The sequence below is a fragment of the Ranitomeya imitator genome, chromosome 2 (assembly GCF_032444005.1).
Source record: "Ranitomeya imitator isolate aRanImi1 chromosome 2, aRanImi1.pri, whole genome shotgun sequence".
In the NCBI taxonomy this organism is placed as follows: domain Eukaryota; kingdom Metazoa; phylum Chordata; class Amphibia; order Anura; family Dendrobatidae; genus Ranitomeya; species Ranitomeya imitator.
Window position 1 is genome coordinate 623460770 of NC_091283.1, and position 25271 is coordinate 623486040.

A 25271-nucleotide genomic window follows, 5' to 3' on the forward strand; every position below is an offset into this window, starting at 1 on the left:
GTGGTCCGTGACCGCTCCTGGCACATTGTGCCAGATGTCAGCTGCGATAGTCAGCTGACACCCGGCCGCGATCGGCCGCGCTCCCCCTGTGAGCGCGGCCAATCGCTATGACGTACTATCCCGTCGAGGGTCAGATAGGCCCAGGGCACCTCGACGGGATAGTACGTCCAAGCTCAGAGAGGGGTTAAAATTACCAGCAGCATGTATCAGGCACTGGCTGTATAATTTTAGCCACATATGTTTGACTCTGAAACACTGTGGTGTTTCAGAGAAAAAAACATACTTTGAAAGCCTCCCTTTCCTGGAAGATTCTCCCTGCCCGCTGCAAATGATTGACAGGTCTTTCTTTATACAGTGCAGAGGTGTAGAGAGAGACCAGTGACTAAAGCCGGGATCACACACAGCGAGATACGGCCGAGTCTCGCAGTTTAAAACCAAGCTCTGGCACCGGCACTCCGAGGCGGAGCGTGCAGCAGCATAGCAATACATGGAGCCGCACTCTCCGCTCCGGAGTGCCGGTGCCAGAGCTTGTTTTTAACCTGTGAGACTCGCCCGTATCTCGCTGTAGTGTGATCCCGGCCTAAAAGGGAGCTGGAGGGGGAAAATCCACGGGGAACTGATTATTTAAACTAGGCTGTCACACACGAAAGTGGCTCATGAGGTTCATCGACCCCTGTGCCATGAGGCCTGGCTTGCCTAGGAGGGGCGTAGCTAATCGGCTACCTGGTGCTCACTGGAGCTCCTGATGGTGGAGTTAGGCTTGAGCTGCAGGTAGCCCTCATTTTACCACTCCTAGGCCGTACTGCAGCTGCTGACCCCGGGTGTCAGGTACGCAGGCACGGATACGGACTCGGGCTTCATTCAGACTACTAAGTTCCAGATCCTTAGGCAGAACAGTTACTGACATGGAGTCATAGATTGGACTGATATGACAATCAGGATGCATGTTACTCAGATAGGCACACATTGAAGACACAGGGGTCTCGGATACTGATTCCGTTACCGCCAGAGCGACTTAAGGGTACAGGTGCAGCTTTACACTTCAGGGACTGCCAGAACGGCCACAGTGTCTAGCCACACAAGGACCAGAGACTCAGATTAAGGGACTGACCACGGGAGGACCAGGGACTCAGGATCAAGTCACTGCCCACACAAGGTCCAGGGGACCTAACAACTCGCTAATTCCACTAACACTAATTAATGACACAATGTTGCTTTGGCCCTTCCCTATTGCGGCAGGTGCCTTTTATGAGGATGCCTCCCAGCTATTGGCTGAGAGTTATCTTGCATCCACGCGCGCCGGCCCTTTCAGAACAGAGCAACTCTCGTGTGCACTAAGAACTCAGAGACACAGGATGCAGGGAGCACACTGAGGGACGCGCCGTTACAAAAAATGCTTGAGAAATTGCTTTATAACAGTTTTCAGACTGATAGCTCTCAATTATTTTGTTTCTCATTTGTTCCAGAATTTCTTTGGATTGCGGCATGTCTAACTTTTGAGGATCTTTGGTCTACTGTACTTTGTCATTCAGATTCTATTTAAGTAATTTATTGATTGAAAACAGATGTGGCAGCAATCAGACCTTGGTGTGGTTAGGTAATTTGAACTCAGATTCCCAAGGTTGTGCGAAACCACAGATAATTCATGCTTTGAGGGGTGGGGCAATCACATTTTTCACGCAGAGACCTGTAGGTTTGGATTTCTTTTTCCCTTAATAATAAAGACATTTATTTAAAAACTGGATTTTGCATTTACTTGTGTCATCTTTGTCTAAAATTTATATTTGTTTGAAGATCTGAAACATTTAAGTGTGACAAACATGCAAAAGAATAGGAAATCAGGAAGGGGCAAACACTGCAGAGGTCTGCAGTTGATATTGGTGTCCTGTTGCAGGCAGCAAAAATGATGTCACTGAATTATGCTGCCCATGGCACCTACATAGATTTAAGCAGAACTGCAGGTTGTTGGAACGGAGACAGGTGAGTGGCATTGGTTTCTACTTTTTTAAATTTCCAGTTGAAGAGCTACAGAATGGGGGACATTATTTCTATATTGGAACCAGTATGGGGAACATTATTACTACATTAGGACAGTCAAAATTGCTGCTTTTTGGTAATCACGTCTAAAAAAAAATAACAACAGTAAAATGTGATCAAAAAGTCCGTGATAAAAATGGCACAAATATAAGCTACAGCATATCCTACAAAAAAAAAAACCTCACACAGCTCAAGGGAAAAATGAAAAGTTGTGGCTGATTATTGCGATAGAATTTTTTTTTATTTTTTACAAAAGTGTATTTATTGTATAAAATAGAAAACCTGTGACCTGTATGGTGAGATACTGTCATGAGTGGGTCATGTCCTCTTGGGAGATCTGGAGTTAGAAAATCACTATGTATTGTGAATTGCAGATCTTCCATTTAGTCGGTGTGTTTGTGTTTCATACAGAATGGATTTTGTTTCTTTTGGTGCTGAAGAGGTTAACGACCCTTTATATGCTGGTTAGAAATTTGTAGCTCCATCTCAAAGCTGTTGCTGACCTGGTCATTTCCTCTCTCTATAAAATCTGGCCAGACCTTCTCTTCCTCTCCTGTGAAAGTTTCTCTTCCTAGCTCTTTGGAATCGCTGTGCTGAGATGGAGATCGTGTGACTGCTGGAGATGGTTGCATGCTGTTTTTGAGTCCCTATTCTCATTTGGTTTGTACATTCCTATTCTTACCTATGCACCTCTCTACCTTTGGTGAGGGTTTTGTTTGTTAGTGCTTTTTTGCTATCCCTGTTTGTCTTACGTGTTTATGTGAGATGGGGCCAGGGAGGTAGTCATGGCCGAGAACAATCCCTGTATCACACCCTGGCCCCCTCTCTCTATACAGTAATGTCTCTTCCTATGCATACCTGGGTACTGCAGCTCTGCGCCACCAGCGTCCCCCCTGAGCTGTTTAGGGCTCCTTGCAAGCGGTTTCACAATAACAGAGACACAGTCTGGCCTAACTTCAACATCAACAGCTTTACTCAGCACATCCAAGACATTTCCAGTATCATCGTCAGGTTTCACAACAGGTGACGTTCTTTCTGTCCCTTTACTTCTCTCCCTCTCACTAAGCTCGCTTTCAGGACGGACCGTACCTTTTGGTCCCTTTGCGTCCTCTCTGTCCAGATTCCTTGCCTCTTCTGGGGGGTGCCCACAGCCGCTTCGCAGCAGATCTGAGGACCGCTGCTCATGCAAAAATCTGCCACATGATGAGCGACCTGCCCGCACACTGATCAGCCTTCTTCTTAGCAAAACATTCCCAGTAATACTGCATGTGCTTGCACTGCTGCTGTTGTTCCTCCAGATGAGAACTGGCCCTGGGATGCTATAGGCTGGGTCTCCCTCTTCTTTAACATTGCGTGGCATGGTGTCACCCTGGGCTAGCCAGCCCACGGGAGCTACACGGGTGCCCAGCCCCCAACTGACCAGAAAGCCCTCACTATCTTAACCCACCATGCCCCTCCTACATTAACTATGTACAGGGTGAACTCCCATATAGTATCAGGTTGACTAGAATTCCCCATCTGGTGGCCCCACCAGAATACTACACTTTCCCATTACAATTGCTGCAAAGTAATGTACAATTCTTAAATGGGTTAGCAAGGGAAGTATAACACTTTGCAACCCCTTACATTTATACACTAGAATTTCTGTCCCAGGACTCCTGGGGAGGGGGAGGGCACAGCTTATGGTATAACAGGAGAACAGTAAGGCTGGTGGCCCAAACCTCCTCACCTTTAGAGGTATCTTTGGGAGCAAGGATAGTTAGCGTCCCAGCCCTAGTGACAGTGCAGGACCCCTTTCCCTTTTTACGCAGTCACAGCGTGACACAAACCAGGGATTCAAGCTTGAAGAGGATAATTTGCATATTCCAGGTGCCTTCTGGGAAAAGCGAAGAATCTCCCTAAGCAAGAAGATCGTTGGGTACAGCCGGGACCAGCTGCTTGGAAAGCATCACCAAACCAGGGATTCAAGCTTGAGGAGGATAATTTGCATATTCCAGGTGCCTTCTGGGAAAAGCGAAGAATCTCCCTAAGCAAGAAGATCGTTGGGTACAGCTGGGACCAGCTGCTTGGAAAGCATCACCAAACCAGGGATTCAAGCTTGAGGAGGATAATTTGCATATTCCAGGTGCCTTCTGGGAAAAGCGAAGAATCTCCCTAAGCAAGAAGATCGTTGGGTACAGCCGGGACCAGCTGCTTGGAAAGCATCACCAAACCAGGGATTCAAGCTTGAGGATGATAATTTGCATATTCCAGGTGCCTTCTGGGAAAAGCGAAGAATCTCCCTAAGCAAGAAGATCGTTGGGTACAGCCGGGACCAGCTGCTTGGAAAGCATCACCAAACCAGGGATTCAAGCTTGAGGAGGATAATTTGCATATTCCAGGTGCCTTCTGGGAAAAGCGAAGAATCTCCCTAAGCAAGAAGATCGTTGGGTACAGCCGGGACCAGCTGCTTGGAAAGCATCACCAAACCAGGGATTCAAGCTTGAGGAGGATAATTTGCATATTCCAGGTGCCTTCTGGGAAAAGCGAAGAATCTCCCTAAGCAAGAAGATCGTTGGGTACAGCCAGGACCAGCTGCTTGGAAAGCATCACCAAACCAGGGATTCAAGCTTGAGGAGGATAATTTGCATATTCCAGGTGCCTTCTGGGAAAAGCGAAGAATCTCCCTAAGCAAGAAGATCGTTGGGTACAGCCGGGACCAGCTGCTTGGAAAGCATCACCAAACCAGGGATTCAAGCTTGAGGAGGATAATTTGCATATTCCAGGTGCCTTCTGGGAAAAGCGAAGAATCTCCCTAAGCAAGAAGATCGTTGGGTACAGCCGGGACCAGCTGCTTGGAAAGCATCACCAAACCGCGCGCCTTATGGCACGCGAATTTTTGCCTGTAGGACATTATTGCAAGAAAGCTTGGCTGAGTAGATTACACAAGAAGGAAAACACACAGCAAGTCAGCAGGATCTAGAGGCAACATGGCAGATGTGACAACCTACATGGTGAGCTGCAGCATGTGCTACATGTTCACAGATAGACCAGAAGAAGAATCCAATTTCACCTGTCAGAAGTGTAGACTAGTGGCCCTTTTAGAAGAAAAGGTGTGGGGTCTGGAAGAAAGAATAGCAAATTTGAAACTCATCAAAGAGAATGAAGACTTCCTAGATAGAACAGAAGCATCTCTACTGGTCACAGAAGGTGAAAAAAGTGTCAGAGAACCTCCAAAAGCAGATGAGTGGAAGCATGTGACCAAAAGAAGCAAGAAGACCATGGAGAAATCACCAACCACACAACTGAAGAACCGATATCAAATCTTTGTAGAGGATGAAGATGGCACACCTAAGGATGAAGCAATACCAGCAAGCAAAAAAGTAAAGGGCACACAGCAACAAGTGACAGCAAAAAGTACAGCCAAGAAGCAACAAAGAGTGGTGGTGGTGGGAGACTCACTACTGAGAGGCACAGAAGCAGCCATCTGCAGACCGGACATAATCGCAAGAGAAGTATGCTGCCTTCCAGGTGCGATGATCAAGGATGTGACCGATAGGATACAAAAGCTCTTCAGCTCCAAGGACGTCCACCCATTTTTTCTCATACATGTTGGCACCAATGACACGGCAAGGAAGGACCTACCGACAATCTGCAAGGACTTTGAAGAGTTGGGGAAGAAAGTAAAGGAACTGGATGCACAGGTAGTTTTTTCTTCTATCCTTCCAGTAGACGGGCATGGCACCAGGAGATGGAACAGGATCCTTGATGCGAACAACTGGCTAAGACGATGGTGCAGACAACAAGGATTCGGATTCCTGGACCACGATGTGAATTACTTGTAAGATGGGCTCCTCGCCAGAGACGGACTACACCTCAACAAATCTGGGAAACACACATTCGCGAGAAGACTCGCTACACTTATCAGGAGGGCGTTAAACTAGAAGAAGAGGGGACGGGAAGAAAAACATTAGACTCGAACAAAGAAGACCCAGGAAAACATACTCAGAAGGGAGGTAAGAACATTTCTAAAACAATCCACAGTGAGGAGATTGGAACAAAACAAAATCCTCTAAACTGCATGCTCGCAAACGCCAGAAGCCTGACAAACAAGATGGAAGAACTAGAAGCAGAAATATCTACAGGTAACTTTGACATAGTGGGAATAACCGAGACATGGTTAGATGAAAGCTATGACTGGGCAGTCAACTTACAGGGTTACAGTCTGTTTAGAAAGGATCGTAAAAATCGGAGAGGAGGAGGGGTTTGTCTCTATGTAAAGTCTTGTCTAAAGTCCACTTTAAGGGAGGATATTAGCGAAAGGAATGAGGATGTCGAGTCCATATGGGTCGAAATTCATGGAGGGAAAAATGGTAACAAAATTCTCATTGGGGTCTGTTACAAACCCCCAAATATAACAGAAATCATGGAAAGTCTACTTCTAAAGCAGATAGATGAAACTGCAACCCATAATGAGGTCCTGGTTATGGGGGACTTTAACTACCCGGATATTAACTGGGAAACAGAAACCTGTGAAACCCATAAAGGCAACAGGTTTCTGCTAATAACCAAGAAAAATTATCTTTCACAATTGGTGCAGAATCCAACCAGAGGAGCAGCACTTTTAGACCTAATACTATCTAATAGACCTGACAGAATAACAAATCTGCAGGTAGTCGGGCATCTAGGAAATAGCGACCACAATATTGTACAGTTTCACCTGTCTTTCACTAGGGGGACTTGTCAGGGAGTCACAAAAACACTGAACTTTAGGAAGGCAAAGTTTGACCAGCTTAGAGATGCCCTTAATCTGGTAGACTGGGACAATATCCTCAGAAATAAGAATACAGATATTAAATGGAAAATGTTTAAGAACATCCTAAATAGGCACTGTAAGCGGTTTATACCTTGTGGGAATAAAAGGACTAGAAATAGGAAAAACCCAATGTGGCTAAACAAAGAAGTAAGACAGGCAATTAACAGTAAAAAGAAAGCATTTGCACTACTAAAGCAGGATGGCACCATTGAAGCTCTAAAAAACTATAGGGAGAAAAATACTTTATCTAAAAAACTAATTAAAGCTGCCAAAAAGGAAACAGAGAAGCACATTGCTAAGGAGAGTAAAACTAATCCCAAACTGTTCTTCAACTATATCAATAGTAAAAGAATAAAAACTGAAAATGTAGGCCCCTTAAAAAATAGTGAGGAAAGAATGGTTGTAGATGACGAGGAAAAAGCTAACATATTAAACACCTTCTTCTCCACGGTATTCACGGTGGAAAATGAAATGCTAGGTGAAATCCCAAGAAAGAATGAAAACCCTATATTAAGGGTCACCAATCTAACCCAAGAAGAGGTGCGAAACCGGCTAAATAAGATTAAAATAGATAAATCTCCGGGTCCGGATGGCATACACCCACGAGTACTAAGAGAACTAAGTAATGTAATAGATAAACCATTATTTCTTATTTTTAGGGACTCTATAGCGACGGGGTCTGTTCCACAGGACTGGCGCATAGCAAATGTGGTGCCAATATTCAAAAAGGGCTCTAAAAGTGAACCTGGAAATTATAGGCCAGTAAGTCTAACCTCTATTGTTGGTAAAATATTTGAAGGGTTTCTGAGGGATGTTATTCTGGATTATCTCAATGAGAATAACTGTTTAACTCCATATCAGCATGGGTTTATGAGAAATCGCTCCTGTCAAACCAATCTAATCAGTTTTTATGAAGAGGTAAGCTATAGGCTAGACCACGGTGAGTCATTGGACGTGGTATATCTCGATTTTTCCAAAGCGTTTGATACCGTGCCGCACAAGAGGTTGGTACACAAAATGAGAATGCTTGGTCTGGGGGAAAATGTGTGTAAATGGGTTAGTAACTGGCTTAGTGATAGAAAGCAGAGAGTGGTTATAAATGGTATAGTCTCTAACTGGGTCGCTGTGACCAGTGGGGTACCGCAGGGGTCGGTATTGGGACCTGTTCTCTTCAACATATTCATTAATGATCTGGTAGAAGGTTTACACAGTAAAATATCGATATTTGCAGATGATACAAAACTATGTAAAGCAGTTAATACAAGAGAAGATAGTATTCTGCTACAGATGGATCTGGATAAGTTGGAAACTTGGGCTGAAAGGTGGCAGATGAGGTTTAACAATGATAAATGTAAGGTTATACACATGGGAAGAAGGAATCAATGTCACCATTACACACTGAACGGGAAACCACTGGGTAAATCTGACAGGGAGAAGGACTTGGGGATCCTAGTTAATGATAAACTTACCTGGAGCAGCCAGTGCCAGGCAGCAGCTGCCAAGGCAAACAGGATCATGGGGTGCATTAAAAGAGGTCTGGATACACATGATGAGAGCATTATACTGCCTCTGAACAAATCCCTAGTTAGACCGCACATGGAGTACTGTGTCCAGTTTTGGGCACCGGTGCTCAGGAAGGATATAATGGAACTAGAGAGAGTACAAAGGAGGGCAACAAAATTAATAAAGGGGATGGGAGAACTACAATACCTAGATAGATTAGCGAAATTAGGATTATTTAGTCTAGAAAAAAGATGACTGAGGGGCGATCTAATAACCATGTATAAGTATATAAGGGGACAATACAAATATCTCGCTGAGGATTTGTTTGTACCAAGGAAGGTGATGGGCACAAGGGGGCATTCTTTGCGTCTGGAGGAGAAAAGGTTTTTCCACCAACATAGAAGAGGATTCCTTACTGTTAGGGCAGTGAGAATCTGGAATTGCTTGCCTGAGGAGGTGGTGATGGCGAACTCAGTCGAGGGGTTCAAGAGAGGCCTGGATGTCTTCCTGGAGCAGAACAATATTGTATCATACAATTATTAGGTTCTGTAGAAGGACGTAAATCTGGGGATTTATTATGATGGAATATAGGCTGAACTGGATGGACAAATGTCTTTTTTCGGCCTTACTAACTATGTTATTTTACTATGTTATTTTACATACAAAATGATGAAATTCAGAGACAACAAAAGAGGAAAAAAAAAATGGCACCATGGAAAAAAGTGGGTTTATATATGCTGAATGTGGAATTGATCGCCAAGAAGCAGTAAACGTGTGCTCATCCAACGTAAAATCCATATGCAATAGAAAAAAGAAAAAATTGGTGGCACTCACCAGTTCTGTTTAGAAGTCCAAAGTTTTATTTAGCATGATTCACTAACCTTAATCTACGTTTCTCTTTTAAGGGCACAGGATTATTTCGGAGATCATTATATTTAACTTTTGTCTTCTGGACAGTATTTGATTTTTTAGGATTCTTTTTGTTCATTTTCAGCAATCCTCTGTAAAACAAACAGTAGATTTTAATACAGTGGTCCTACAGTATTGGATAGATTAATTTTGCTATATCAGAATTAACAGGTTTAGGCAAAGAAAAAGTTCAAGAGCGGTTAAGCTTACACTACTGACAAAATGGCATATGGAAATATGAACATGAAAGTTGTAAATGATCTGTAAGACATTTGGATGGTGATCTTGGCAGAGGTGTGCAGCACTAATACAAATATTTGGGATCTAGTGTAAATCAATACATGGAAGAAAGTGAGGGAAGTGCTGCTGCACTTGCAACACCCCAGGTAACCAGTTGTTACAGTGATGTTGCCTTCCCTTTGGAGAAGGTGATATCATGATTGGAGGCGAGAAGGATTCTCTTGACCAGGTAAGGCACTCACATTCAACACATTCCGAATCCAGGCCAGAAGGGGGAGCTCTGACCCTGATTTAGGGGAGCTTCCCTTAGCTATAGGCATCCTGGTCTGGAGGAGGAGCTAGTTAGTCTCCAGGAGGGAGAGATTGGAGAAAGACGTCTGGAACAGACAGAGAGGCCGAGCAGCCACGTGGGAGCTGCAGCCTCTGGAAAGAGAGGTAACCTGAAGGGTTGAATAGTGGAGGAGCTTAGAGGAAGGAAGCACAGTGGAGGAAGAGGCTCAGAGGGGAAGTGCGGACGGACACCCTCAGAGCCAGAGCGCAGAAACCGGGCACCGGGAGCCCGAGGTCGTGTTGTTCTCCAGAACGCGTGACAAAACCAGAGGGCATAGGACTGTATGTCAATTGCCCAAACCAAGTCTTAAGTGAAGCAGTAACCTGAGAGCCCTGGTCATGATAGAGACTCTATAAAATGTCTTGCACTGCCTATCGTACAGACATCTGCCTTAGGACAGGAGAGAGGGGACTTTGCCAGTAAGCTTCAAGCAGAAGGGACCTCGCCAACTAGTGTAGCTCAAGTGGGAAAGGCTTATGGACCCCTGGGAGAGGGGTCCTCTATTGCCTCCAAGCCGGCCGGACCACAGCTGCCCCTGCACTTGGTACCCTGGACTGAGGACTGCTACCATCAGTAAACCAGGTAAAGACTGCAAACCTGTGTCCTCGTTCTTTGCCATACAATCCACCACACCATCGGTGCACTACACTTAGAGCCCTGGGGACCTACTTCACCTGTGGTAAGTTATGCCATCTAGCTGCCATACTATCACCCCAGAGGACCCCTTAAGCAAGGTCAGTCCCTACTGACCGAATACCACAGGTGGCATCACGAACAAACTTTATTACAATTCGCTTAATTGGGCGCCCATGACCACTGACCGGGTCGCAGCCACCGTGACATCCCCTTTAAGTACCGGACCTGGTACCAAGTACCCCACGGCCCAGGCGGGCGACTCACACTTGGCTTTGCTTAATTGGGTGCAACAGAAGGAGACATCTGTGCCCGAACATCTGGTTAGAGCACAATTCTGACACACAAGCATTAAGATCTGTTCACATTTCACATATGCATGCAAAGTCTCCATAAAAGTTCAGACTGGGTTCTTATCATCATTGATGGTAGAAATAGTCCAGCATGCAACACTTTTTGCTGTTAAAATGAATTACCCTCAGATGAAGCCCTAATATATTGTATACAAGTCCATCAATGACCATTGGGTACATAACTAGAAACCTAACCTTACAGAAACCAGAAGATGGAAGTGAAATCCCTAAAACAAACAGGTTAGACACAATATTACTGACGGCAGTGCATCTTGTACACACCTACAACTTGGCCTGTAATGGAAGCAGATGCCTTCATGACTACCGGCCTTGTCTATACTTTGGTATGGTTTAGTATTATTTAGGCGTCATTTTCTAATGCTGCGAGTCACATACATAAATTGCCCTTACCTTGTTTTTCCTTCTTATCAGGACCTGACTCTCGTTTCATGTCTTGCGTATGTTGTACAGAAGATGTGACAGGAAGTTATGAGGCATAAATATGTACAGGAAACCACAAGAAGTGCAACACATCTTTCTTACCCAGCTTTGTATATATCTATTTGAGGCAGTGAACCCATTGGTGGCCCAGATAAGTAGATGTTAGGAGGCGGCTGAGTATGATAAAGTCATTTTCAGAGCACCGTAGACTTCCACAATGTCAGATTACTGTCACAACTGACGGCACAAAGGTAAGAGGGTGCACACTCAATATTAGGGTAAACATTTAGTTGTTTACATTGGAAGCACTGGATTTTAAAGCAGTAGAAATGTACATTGTATCATCGTCACTCAAGGATTTGATGATTTGCAAGCCCATAATGCACAAAGGATGTGTCAATTTGTTCTTTTAACTTGTGGTTCATGGGGCTAAGACAGCTGTCAGATTCCCTTTAAGGTGATTTTATTAAGGGGGTCATTACAATGAACTGGCAAATAATTCTTTAATTCCAAAAACTGTACAACTGGCAATTGGACATTCCTTTTATCAAGGAAAGGAAAACATCAGTAAGGCTATGTGCACTCGTTGCGAATTTCTGTGCAGATTTTTCCGCTCAGTTTTTGATAAATCAGCAGGTAAAATGCACAGCACGGATTTCCAGCATTTTTTGTGCGAATTTCAGCGGTATTTTCCGCAGCATGGGCACTGCAGATTTGGTTTTCCATAAGTTTACATGGTCAAATCCGCTCCGGATCTGCAGGCAAATCCGCAACGCATGCACATACCCTAAAGGAAAGGCTCTAGTACAGTTAAAGCAGACAAGTGGTGGAATGTGCCTCCTCAAGAAGTAGTGATGTCAGACACTAAAATTCATCTAAGAAAGTTCAGTCTGATAGATGTATGTCTTATTTTAAATGAACAATGATTATTATTATCAATTTATATAGCACCATTAATTCCATGGTGCTGAACATGAGAAGGGGTTACATCAAAATACAAATATCACTTACAGTAAACAAGACTAACAATGACAGACTGGTACAGAGGGGCGAGGACCCTGCCCTTGCAGGCTTACATTCTACAGGATTATGGGGAAGGAGACAGTAGGTCGAGGGTTGCAGTAGCTCCAATGGTGTTGAGGTGGCCGTGTGGTCATTACAGGCTGTAAGCTTCTTTGAAAAGGTGGGTTTTCAGGTTTCTTTTGAAGGATCCAAATGTGGTGGATAACCGGACATGTTGGGGCACAGAATTCCAGAGGATGGGGGATATTCGGGAGAAGTCTTGGAGGCGATTGGGTGAGGATCGAATAAGCATGGAGGAGATAAGGAGGTCTTGGGAGGACCGGAGATTACGCGAGGGAAGATATTGGGAGATTAGTTCGGAAATGTACATAGGAGAAAGGTTATGGATGGTTTTGTAGGTCAGTGTTAGTAGTTTAAACTGGATACACTGGGAAATTGGGAGCCAGTGAAGGTATTTGCAAAAAGGGAAAGCAGGAGTGTAGCGAAGAGAGAGATTAATTAGTCGGGCAGCAGAGTTAAAGATGGACTGGAGGGGTGCGAGAGTGTTAGAAGGTAGGCCACAGAGGAGGAAGTTGCAGTAGTCGAGGTGGAAGATGATTAGGGCATGCACAAGCATTTTGGTAGATCACAATAGCATTGTTTCTGCTATATGGTTGTCATGAACTCCACTCTGTCATACAGTAATTTTTTAATCACTTATCATCACTTGGATTTTGGTGTGAATTTTTAATTAAAAAAAACTGCAGTAATTTGACAAGTGCTGAGCGAAATAATAGGAGTACATCCTGACTGCAAGTATGGAGGTCGTGAGGATCATTCAAGGGAAGGAGATCACACGTCATTGGCTGGAAGAAGCTGAACAACCCCATATAGGCTGATAAATGGGGACATCCCGAGTCGGGCTTTCTTTTACTTTATTTGTATGCTATGGCAAGCGATAGATTGCCTTTCCTCCCTTTCCTGTATATTTCTGTACTTAAAAAGTGTTGAATATTAATTTACTCTTTTAGATCATGATAAATGTAATACATTTTAAAGTTATTTAAAAATTCCTCCTGCGTCTTGGTATTACTGTTAGACACTTGTTATGCTGCCCTCTGGTGATTTGATTCTCTTCTACAACCTTCACCTAATGCATTCCGAGTAGTGATGGGCGAGCACTAATATGCTCGAGTGCTCGTTGCTCAGGTCAAGCATTTGGACTGCTCAACGAGCCCAATGTTAGTCTAAGGGAAATGCGAGCATTTTTCTGGTGGCCCCCCCAGTGGTCTGCAGAAGCACTAGAAATTGCAGAATTCGATGGGAACAATGTTCCCATTATTAGGAAGGGTGTCTCCCATACTGTTTGCCTATGCAGTGAATACAAGGCCTGCCCAAATCTTAGATGCACCCCAATACCTTTTTAAAGAGATGTGCAGCAGGGCCCCGTGAAAACAATATTCCCATTATTACGAATTGGGTCTCCCATACTGTTTGCTTATGCAGTGAATGCAAGGGCTGCCAAAAATTTTGAGTCACTACAATGCCCTTTGGAAGAGACGTAGAGGATGGCCTCATAAAAAAATGTTCCCATTAGAAAGGAGCGGGTCTCCTATACTTGTAATGCCCATGCACTAAGTGTATGGGCTGACAAATATTTACCCCGGGGGGTACACATGAACATACTGTATAAAAAGTTTTTTACGGGCATCATAAACATCCTTTAAAAAATTATGTAGTTGTTGCATCACAGACCACGGTCACCCTGGTGATATGGTAGTGGAGGATGAGGATGAGGAGAAGGAGGAGGACAACAGCAAATAGCCAAAATCAGGAATCACATACCCATGTGTGGGTGTGAAGAGTTGTATGGGAATAGAAATCCCAAAAAAAGACACTGGATTAGAGTTTGTTACACTGCTATCATTCGGTGGTGTTGAGAAGTCTAACCCAATCCAGCCCTTGTTCATTTTTATACGAGTCAACCTGTCAGCATTTTCAGTTGACAGGCGGATGAGCTTGTCAGTTATAATTTCACCAGTGGCACTAAAAACACGCTCTGACAAAACGTTAGCGACAGGGCAGGCCAGGACCTCCAAGGCGTAGAGAGCCAGTACATGCCATGTGTCCAGCTTGGATACCCAATAATTATAGGGCACAGAGGAATCACAGAGGACATTGGTACGGTAAGCAAGGTACTCTCAGCATTTTCCCAAATTTTGCACTCCTTGTGAGAGTACCCCGCGCCTCAGGGCCTGTGCGATGGGAGGGTCTGAGAAACCTCTCCCAGAACTTTGACAGCATTCCACTGACTTTGCTGGATTGGAGATGTGTCTCACTCGCCTGTACTCCTTGGTTGTTCCCTGAACTGTGATCTCTGCAGCGTTTTCAGATGGGAATTTTTTTTACTAATTACGCAACAATGGCCTTCTGGTACTGCCCCATTTTAGTAGACTTGTCTGCCTCGGGAATAAGAGATAGAAAGTTCTCCTTGTAGCGTGGGTCTAGAAGTGTCACCAACCAGTAATGACTGTCACCCAAAATTTTGACAACACGAGGGTCACAGGAAAGGCAGCGTAACATAAACTCAGCAATGCGTGCCAGACCGCTAATAGGCAAGACTTCCGTGTTCTCACCAAGAGGCAGACTGACCATGCTCTCCTCCTCCTTCCTGTCCTCAGGCCATCCATGCTGAACAGACGGTATGACAGTTATGGAGCTAGTAGCGTCTATAGCGCTTGAAACTAGCTCCTGTTCTTTGTCCTCCTCCTTCTCATTGTCACCCATGTTGGGATGAGATGAAGCTGGGCTGTGTGTAATCACCCTGTATGGTTCCTTGCTCCTTCTCATCGTGCTCTGCCTGCAATGCATCCTCTTGATTGTGAGCAGACAGAGTTTCAGAACACAGAGAAGAGGGATGGTGATGCTAATTAGGGCGTTATCACCGCTCACCATCTTGGTGGAATCCTTAAAGTTTTGGAAGATGGTGTAGGAGACTAGGAGATGCGTAGAATGCAGTGACACACAGGAGGCAGAACAAGGGTTAACAGGTTTCTTTATAATATATAAGGGGAATGGGAATAGCAGGGGGGAAATATAGATTCACTGGTGCAGGGAAAACAGTAAAGAGAAAATAATGGTTCAACTTATCAGTCTCTGGGTCCTGGAAGAAGGTGGCTGGAAGATCCCTCGGTGGTGCCGCAAGCGGAGCGAGATGTCTCCAATCCAGTCTTGTAGAAAAGATATGCACTGTCTCTGCACGTGGACAAGTCTTCTGGGCCCTTCACCACATGGTCTCCTGTTTCGGGTACGAGATGCTGTATGGGGGCAAGATCGCGGCACAGTGGGTGAAGCAAACAGTTCAGCAGTAAAGTACACAGTTCAGCGGCTGCAGCTGCAATCTAGCACTCAGCATGCACCGCATGAATATTACTGAGTGGGGCCTCCACGAGGGTCAGCGGAACAGTGTCGTGATCTCCGTCTCAGTTTCAGTGCGGTGCAGGGGTCTCTCTGAGCTGTGCAACATTCATCTGGAAAGGATTGCTAACCAGGTAAAGCAGCCCGGAAAGCTCGCATGGGTCAGTCGAGAGGGAGTCAACCGTCTCTGTACTCAAACATTGATTCCCTACCAAAAGTCCCGTCTTTGTTAAGCTCAGCTCTGTTTAAGTTGGACCCGCCCCCTCTGTCAGGTGTCCTGGCCTGCTCCAGTCAGAAATCTCTTCCCCCAGAAATAATGATGACAGCCCCAACAGTTCCAGCCCAGACTCGCAAAAGGGACCGTTAGCCCGATTCACCTCCCTACACTCCCCCACTCTTTTTTGCTCGCCATTTCACTGGCGAGGTTCTTTGAGGAGTGCGTGGCTGTCGTTTCTCCTTCTGTATGTTTTGCTGCCAGATAAAATGTTCTTCATCATAACGATTGGGGGGGCTTGCCAACCGTTGTTCGTTCAGAGTGCCTCAGATTAGAAGATGTAGTGGAATTCTCTTGTGGAGCAGAATCTGACAGTAGGGAAGGAGTCATAGATGAGCCTGTGTTCTCTGATTCTAAACTCTGTGAGGTCTCGGGGCTTAATCCATCATCCTCTTCTATCGGTGTGTGAATTGTCTCAGGGGGCTCGGACCCCTCTTCCACTGATACAGGGCTTTTAGAAAGACAGTGTTGGAGCATGTTTCAGTGAAGAGTTCAAGTAGGTGCATACTCTTTCCCCTCAAGCTGACCTTCGTATACAGTTCCCTCAGGACTAAGACACCTCTTCAACCGGTACGGGTCTTCCTCCCAACAATTTTCTAGTTCATCCCAAGGACGTTTCTCCTGCACTAGGACACTGTCCCCTACTTGAAACTCTGTTGCTCCGGATGGGGTCTTCTCCGCATATTCTAACTCCTGCAGTCTTGTCTGATGTAGGTTTGCAGGCGATGTCGACGTTCCCAAACCCAGGAGGACACCCCCATCCGTGGGTAGTCCTCTTCTGGATAAAATGCCAGCTCAGTGATCACTTTTCCATCTCGACCAAACAGAAGAGAGTAAGGTGTATATCCCGTGGTTCGATGTACTTGATTATTATATATCCACACCAGTTCGGAAACGTACTCAGGCCTCCAGGCCTTCCGATCTTCCTCTAAAGTTCTTAGCATCTGAATTAGCGTACTGTTAAACCATTCACAGGCGCCTGAGGATGGTATGGTGTGGTGCGGGATTTGTCGGGCCGGTACATGCCATGTAGCTCATCCATTACTTTACCTAAGAAACAGGCTCCTTAATCAGAGTGAATCCTAATGGGACATCCATAGAGTTAGATGAAGTTCTTGCAGATTACGTACGCAGCGGACTCTGCTGTTTGATGTCGAGTTGGAGTCACCACAGCAAACTTTGTAAAGTGATACAGCATCACTTGGCAGTGCTCATATCCCTGATGGGCTGGGCCAATGTCAGATAGTCTATAATTAAGAGTTCTAGAGGGGTGGAGGTTACAATGGACTGGACAGGAGCTCTGTTCCAGTGGCTTAGACAGTTCACATGTCTGACACGTCCTACAGGCCTCTTCCACTGTTGATCTCAACTGGGGGTGGTAGATGAACCATTGTAAGCATTGGAAGGTCTTTTCTGGGCCAAAGTGGGCCCCTTGCTCATGTGCAGCAATGGCAATCTCGGGTAACCACACTGTAGGGACTAAGACTTGCCAGGTCACACTCCGCTCAGTCTGTAGTTGTACTTTTTGATATAGTAGCCCGTTCTTCATCTGAAGTTGTTCCCACTGTCGAAGGATCCGTAGAGCCTCTGGAGACAGAGTATCTCTGCCGAGCTGGGGAGTCTTTGTGAAGCCACACACAAAGCAAAGCTAATTCACTATCTTCCTGTTGAAGTTGAACCCACTCATCCCGCGATTGTCCCAGAACACCTTCCTGGACCAAAGTGTGTATTTGTTCCTGCATTGCCACCATCGTCCTGGTGGGTCTCAGGAACTTTGGGATTTCATCATCTTCCAGCTCTTCATCTCTGTCCCGCTCTGGCTTAGTACTCCTCCTTCTAGACAAGGCATCGGCAAGAGTGTTCTGTGCTCCCTTTTATTAGCAATCTTATATCGGAACTTCGCTATTCTGACCACCCATCGCTGCTCCAGAGCCCTCAGTCTCGCATTTTCCAGGTGCGCTAGCGGGTTGTTGTCAGTGTGCACCAACACTTTAGACCCAGACAAATACTCCGCAAATCTCCGTCATAGCCCACACCAACGCTACCAACTCCAACTTAAAGGACCTGTAGTTGTCTGGATTACGTTCAGAATCGTGAAGGGACCGGCTCACGTAAGCGTTCACACTCTCTCTTCCATCCTGCATCTGCGACAACAAAGCCCCAAGTCCCAGCAGACTCCCGTGGGTGTGGAAAATGAACGGTTGGGAGAAATCCCCATAAGCCAAGACAGGGGCTTCCGTGAGTGCTCTCTTGAGATCCCGAAAGGCCTCTTCCTGAGACTCCTTCCAGCAAATTTTCCCGTTCTTGGCACCCGAAGGTACCCCTTTCAACAGCTCCAGCAATGGCTTTGCTCGCCGAGCGAAGTTCTTCACAAAGCGCCTGTAATATCTGATCAATCCCATGAAGGCCCTGACATCCTTCACGGTCTCTGGACCTTCTAATCCAGGACTTTCACCCCCTGCTCCTGTTCACGCATGCGTGCTTCACTCCCTACCTCAGGGAAAGTCATTTGGGGGTTTACTCGCACACGCTCTCGCAGGACGTGTTTTGTCAGCTCGTCTCGTAATCCAGTCACTAAGAGGTCTCATAACATTATGCCTATGGGACCTACTCCCATACCATCCTTGCTAACAATTGCAGTGTGTAATTTCTGCAGTGAATTCATATATTGGGTTACAGTCTCCCCCTCCCTATGCATTCTGCTAAAGAGAAGTGTCCTCAGTTCCCCTACGTCTGTGTGGTCTCCGTGAGTCTCCTCTAGGATTTGCAACACTTTACTGAAGGTATCTCGGTCTCTGGGGGTCCGCACCATCACTGAATCCTACAAGTAACATGGGAGGCCCCCTATATTTCCATTGACAGATGATGAACCTGAGTGGCGACTTACTTTTTTTGCAGATTGTGTTAAAGCTTTTATTTGGAACATTTTACATAGCATTTGAGATCACAATTATCTTGTGCTCTACACTGAGAACTACTTACTTTGGGGTTTCCATCTAAATCTCCACATGACGTGATTCGGATGAAACCCCCGAGGGATCTATTCACTATAATGAGGCAGCAGAGTTACTCTGAACTCTGTCTGTCCTCTGTTCAGCGATGTCCCTCTTTTCAGAAATGCACAAAACTGTGTCTGACTGCACTTTTATACACTCTTAAAAGACAGACACCGCCAGATCATAGGTCATACGGTGTTCATAGTGTCTCTATCTGCCTCATTATAGGGAATTTTTCGTTGGGCCTCCTTCTGAATCACATATTTCAGAGATTTACACAGAAAACCCGGTGCAAGCGCTCAGCATAGAGCGCTGGATAAATGTAAACCGAGCCTTACTGCGATCTTTGGGAAACAGAATGAACAAATCAACAGCAGGTTATACCACGTTCACAGTGTGGTATAGGGGATAACACAAATTTTTTCTTCAGGTCGGTACAATTACAGCAATACCATATTCATATAGTTTTTTTTATATTTGGCTACTATCACACACTAAAAAATGCTTTTTTTGCAAAAAAAAAAAATGTTTTTGCATCACCATATTTTGAGAGCTATAATTTTTCTATATTTCTGCCGATAGTCATGTGAGGGCTTGTTTTTTTGCAGGATGAGTTGACACTTTTATTGGTTCAATTTTCATGGACGTAACATTTTTTGATCCTGTTCTATTACCATTTTTTTTTAGGCAGAATGAACAAACACCAGCAACTCAGGAGTTGTTTTTTTTATGCCATTCATAATGTGGTAAAAGTGATGAGGCAGCTTTATTCTTCGGGTCATTACTATTACAGAGATACCACATTTATATCATTTTTTTATGTTTTGGTGCTTTTCACAATAAAAACTATTTTTTAGGAAAAATAATTGTTTTTGCATTGCTGTATTCTGAGAGCTGAAGCTTTTTTATTTCTCCACTAATGGAGCTCTATGGTGGCTTTTTTTTTTGTGGGACAAGATGATGTTTTCAGAGACACTATTTTTTGATCGCATTCGACTTTTTGATCGCATTTTATTCCACTTTTTGTTCAGCAGTAAGATAAAAAAAGCATAGTTTTTTTGCTACTTTAAAAAAAAAAAGTTATGATTTTCACTGAAGGTATTATAGACAGTTTTATAGGTCTGGTTGTTCTGGACACAGTGAAACCAAATATGTGTATCTTTATGTTTTATTTTGTATTTACATAAATATGCCTATTTATTGCTACAATTTATTATTTTATTTTGTGATTTTTCTATTAAATATTTTTCCTTTTTTTTTTTTTACTTAGGCTACCTATAGGACTTTAACTTTCATTACTCTGATCGCGAATTTAATGCATTGCAGTACAGCAGCACTGCAATGCATTATCCCTGTCAGTGTTAAACAGACAGAAGCCTCTTAGACCTAAACAGACAAAAGCCTCTTAGACCTAAACAGACAGAAGCCTCTTAGACCAAGCTGCTGGCATGGTCTAAACAGACCACTGTAGCCAGTGTCGGACAGGAGTGCCAAGGGCCCAGCAGTAACATTGACTTTGGGTGGCCCACTTTTCACCTGCATACAAATATTACTCTACCTGTCACAAATGTACTTCTATCTCTAATAATAAACTGGGTAGTTTGGTTTCTGTATAGAGTGAATCAAGTGAATTATGCCAAGAACTGCCCATACAGTGAAGTTGGGGGCCCAGGTGTGCACATGGGCCCACCGGGGGATTCCTGTTACCCTGTGAGCCAGTCCGAGCCTGACTGTAGCTGGCAGACCCGATTGCCATGACAGCGATCGGGCCCTCGTGATGACGTCATGGGGCACCGATCGGAAGGGATAGTTAGCCCTTCCCTCTCCTAGCCTCCCAAATGCTACAATCAATATTGATTGCTGCATTTAGGAGGTTAAACCGCCGGGCGCAATGCTCCTCCTATTACTGAAGTCGAGCTCATAGTGGTGATCGTGCGGGCACAGCTCCTGTATAGGTATGTCAAAGGTTGTGAAGACGTTAAAGGGGTTGTCTGGTATACAGATATTAGATGGGATATAAAAAAGCTCCACTTTCCTAATAAGCATCAGCAACGTTGCTGATCCCAGACATTAGCTACTATGATGCATGTGCAGTGCAGTTGTGCTTGTCAACACTGCAACCAGTCAAAGACTAGGGCAACAGAGGGGATACCGTAGCGTACTTCAGGACTGTGAGTATTGATGTTATTGTTATTTTCTACCTCTGCAGTCCTGACAATTTAAAAATTAGACACAGACAACCCCTTTAAATTTTACTTTACAGTTTCTATCAAAATTATTTGACCCCCATTGCAAATTAAGCTTATTAACAAAATTTACAAATTTTCTGTTATTAGCAATAAACCAAACATGAACTATTTAAGATTCTCATCACAGCTAATATAGTTTATCCAAATTCTACACTAATTGTCACTTTTAATGACTACCGCATTCTCCAAAATATTCATCCCCTTAATAATAAGTGTTTTTACTACTTGACTGTTTCTAGAGAAACAGTTGGAAGCATTGGCAGTAGCAGTGATTCATCATATGCTTTTTCATATGCTTTTATTTTAGTGACTTTTCTATTGTAGAATTAGTTTACATTTTTTGTGCAAAATTCTTCAAAATGGTGAATTCAGGTAGATGAACTTTTCACAAAAAGAAATATGCTTTTTATAAATAAAAAAAACAGACAAACTTGTATTTATTGAAATTTTAGATTATAATCAACAAAAGAAAAATAATCTGTCAACCCAGGGTCGAAATGTTCAGAGAATTGCATAAATCGTTTGCTCAATAAATACTAAATGTACATAGACAACATAAAACTACTGTAAGTGGCATTTAAAAAAAAAAATAATTAAAAAAGACAAGTAACCAAAGAACTAGGGCTGGATTCACATTTGGGTCTGTGTGCACAGCGTACAATCCGCATCGATCCGCATGCGTCACACTTACATATCTTTAACATTGTGTACGCAGTGACATGTTTTTGCATGCGTTCGCTTGCGGATGCGTATGCATGCGTTATTTGGAGCTGTGCAGCCGGGTCCGGCGAACACAACATGTTGCATTTTTTTAGGTGGCAAATATTGCTCAATCGTCGACATGCGGACAATTGCATCAAAAAACGCATTACTGTTGATGGGAATGCATTGTTACGCAAGGATATGCGTACGCTTGTGTTCGGTACGCATGCGTACTTCTGACTAATTTCGCATTGGAAATGATGTAACCACATAAAAATTGCCAGCTGTAAAAAAGGGAGTCTGGAGACTGGAAGTCCATTACTCTCAAGACTCTTGATGCGGCCACAGGACATTGGAAGAAGACAGAAGACTCTGGATGCGGGCACAGGACATTGGATCAAGGCAGAAGACTCTGGCTATAAGTATAGAAGCTTTGAAAAGGTCTGTCTGTCTGTCTCTCACTGTATTCTGTACTCTGTACTTTTTTTCTGTTGCTTCTAGACTGTTGCTGCCATCCCGATGCCGCTGTCTTGGTTCCAGTGCCGCTGTCTGGGTTCTTGTGCTGCCGTCTATACTGTATGTAAGTATAGAAGATGTGAAAATGTCTTTTTGTCTTTGCACTCTGTACTCCATACAGATTTTTTTTCCATTCCTTGTAGATTAGGTGCAGCTGTCTTGGTCCCAGTACCGCCGTCTTGGTCCCAGTGCCGCCATCTTGGTCCCAGTACTGCCGTCTATATAGTAACATAGTTTTTAAGGTTGAAGGAAGACTTTAAGTCCATCTAGTTCAACCCATAGCCTAATCTAACATGCCCTTGATCCAGGGAACTAGTCTGATTGCCGTATGTGGAATCGGGAAGGACATTTTTTCCCCAAAGTTGAGCTTACTGTTTGCCACATGGTTTTTTTTGCCTTCCTCGGGATCAACATGTTAGGGCAGGGGTCTCAAACTGCATTCCTCGAGGGCTGCAAACCGTGCGTGTCTTCAAGATTTCCTTAGCATTGCACGAGGTGCTGGAATCATTATCTGTGCAGGTGATTAAATTATCACCTGTGCAATACAAGGAAATCCGGAAAACATGACCTGTTTGCAGCCCTTGAGGAATGCAGTTTGAGACCCCTGCCCTAACATGTTGATCCAGAGGAAGGCAAAAAAAACATGTGGCAAAGAGTAAGCTCCACATTGGGGAAAAAATTCCTTCCCGACTCCACATACGGCAATCAGACTAGTTCCCTGGATCAACGCCCTATCAAGGAATCTAGTGTATATACCCTGTAACATTATACTTTTCCAGAAAGGTATCCAGTCCCCTCTTAAATTTAAGTAATGAATCACTCATTACAACATCATACGGCAGAGAGCTCCATAGTCTCACTGCTCTTACAGTAAAGAACCCGCGTCTGTTATTATGCCTAAACCTTTTTTCCTCCAGACATAGAGGATGCCTCCTTGTCCCTGTTTCAGGTCTATGATTAAAAAGACCATCAGAAAAGTCTTTGTACTGTCCCCTCATATATTTATACTTTAAAATAAGATCACCCCTTAGTCTTAGTTTTTCCAAACTAAATAGCCCCAAGTGTAATAACCTATCTTGGTACTGCAGATCCCCCAGTCCCCTAATAACCTTGGTTGCTCTTCTCTGCACCCGCTCTAGTTCAGCTATGTCTTAATTATACACCGGAGACCAGAACTGTGCACAGTATTCTAAGTGTGGTCGAACTAGTGACTTGTGTAGAGGTAAAATTATGTTCTCCTCATGAGCATCTATGCCTCTTTTAATGCATCCCATTATTTTATTTGCCTTTGTAGCAGCTGCCTGACACTGGCCCCTGAATATGAGTTTGTCATCCACCCATACACCCAGGTCTTTTTCATTGGCGGTTTTGCCCCGAGTTTTAGAATTAAGCACATAATTATACATCTTATTACTTCTACCCAAGTGCATGACCTAACATTTATCCCCATTAAAGCTCATTTGCCATTTATCAGCCCAAGCTTCTAGTTTACATAAATCATTCTGTAATATAAAATTGTCCTCCTCTGCATTGATTACCCTGCAGAGTTTAGTGTCATCTGCAAATATTGAAATTCTACTCTGAATGCCCCCTACAAGGTCATTAATAAGTATGTTAAAAAGAATATGTAAGTATAGAAGCTGTGAAAATGTCTTTCTGTCTTTGCACTCTGTACCCTGTACAGAATTTTTTTTCCATTCCTTGTAGATTAGGTGCTGCTGTCTTGGTGCTGGTGCTGCTCTCTTGGTCCCAGTGCTGTTGTCTTGGTCCCAATACTGCTGTCCTGGAGCTGTTCTTCAGTCCGTCCTAGTGCTGTGCTGCGGTTCCTGTTGTCTGGTGCCTGCCTGATGTGTGCTGTGTGCTTGGGCTACTGCCTGGAATAAGTATTGTTGTCCAAATTTTTCTTTTTCTACATTGTGTTTTGCTTTTACAAAGTTACATTTTTTTTCTCTCTAGTGCTTCACTTGACTGCTGCCTTGCTCTTCCAACATGTCCTCCACTGAAGGTTCCGAAAGTGGCCATGACACCGATTATGTAATCACATTTGATTTACTGACTGGTATGTATTTACTGTCAATACTTGACATGTGTGAGATCATGTATTTTCTTTACAGGTACCTGACACTGCAGTCAAGTGGAAATAATTCCTCCCAGGGTCCTCAAGTTGCTGAGGAGGAAAGACTGGGTGTAAGTATCCTTTATCAGAGTTTTTATTGAATTTGTTGTAATTTTTGCTAACATTCTTTTTTTGTATTTCATCTACAGGTTCCACAATGTGACATAGATAATGACCGACTGATTCAAGCTGTGCAAGAGCTAGCAACATTGTGGGACCCCCGTGATCGGAATCATTCCGACTAAGTCTTGATCCGACCACTCTGGGAAGAAGTGGCCCAGATCGCTGATGGATGATTGGGACCATGCAACGACAAAAGTCAGAAAGGATTTTGGTAAGTATTGCTATTTTGGCCACCTCTGTTTTTCTGTAAATTTTGCTGTTTCTTAAAAATTTTATTTTTCTTCCCCCTTCACAGAAAAGAGAGTAAAAGTTTGTTGGTGTTCGATAAAGGATCGCTTCAATAAGGACATGAGTGAGGAGATTCAGGTGCAGTATGAAAAATCAGAAAACACAAGTACCATAAAGAGCTTTCCGTTCTGAAGCCAGCGCTTGCTCAGCGAACGTGAGTATCTTTTTTGTTGTCTTTCACTATTATGTAATTTATTCTTTTTTGTAATTATCTTTTTTTATTTCATTTCCACACAGAACCTGGAGCAGCACTGTAGAACCTGGATCTTCCTCTTTTGGAGCGGCCCCTCATCAACCAGCCAACGAACCGGCACCATCCAAATCATCCACCAGCGATGCAGCAGCC

At 44.1% G+C, this 25271-nt stretch overlaps 2 protein-coding genes across 4 annotated transcripts in view; one reads left to right on the forward strand and one right to left on the reverse strand.

Annotated features, from left to right (window-relative positions):
- LOC138665226 (transmembrane channel-like protein 8) overlaps positions 1 to 25271 on the reverse strand; it is a 179796-nt gene that overhangs the window by 89641 nt on the left and 64884 nt on the right. For 2 of the 3 annotated variants that reach the window (XM_069752517.1, XM_069752516.1), the window contains exons 1-2: positions 11213 to 11339; positions 9217 to 9336 (exon numbers count right to left, since the gene is read on the reverse strand). In XM_069752517.1, the coding sequence (XP_069608618.1) occupies positions 9217 to 9323 (107 nt within the window). In that variant the 5' untranslated portion in view covers positions 9324 to 9336; positions 11213 to 11339. Of the gene's footprint in view, positions 1 to 9216; positions 9337 to 11212; positions 11340 to 25271 lie in introns of those variants that run through there. The other variant, XM_069752515.1, reaches the window with a different exon arrangement.
- TMC6 (transmembrane channel like 6) overlaps positions 11401 to 25271 on the forward strand; it is a 108939-nt gene continuing 95068 nt past the window's right edge. Inside the window, exon 1 of the mRNA XM_069752514.1 lies at positions 11401 to 11493. The gene's annotated coding sequence lies outside the window, so the exon portion shown is untranslated. The remainder of the gene's footprint in view (positions 11494 to 25271) is intronic.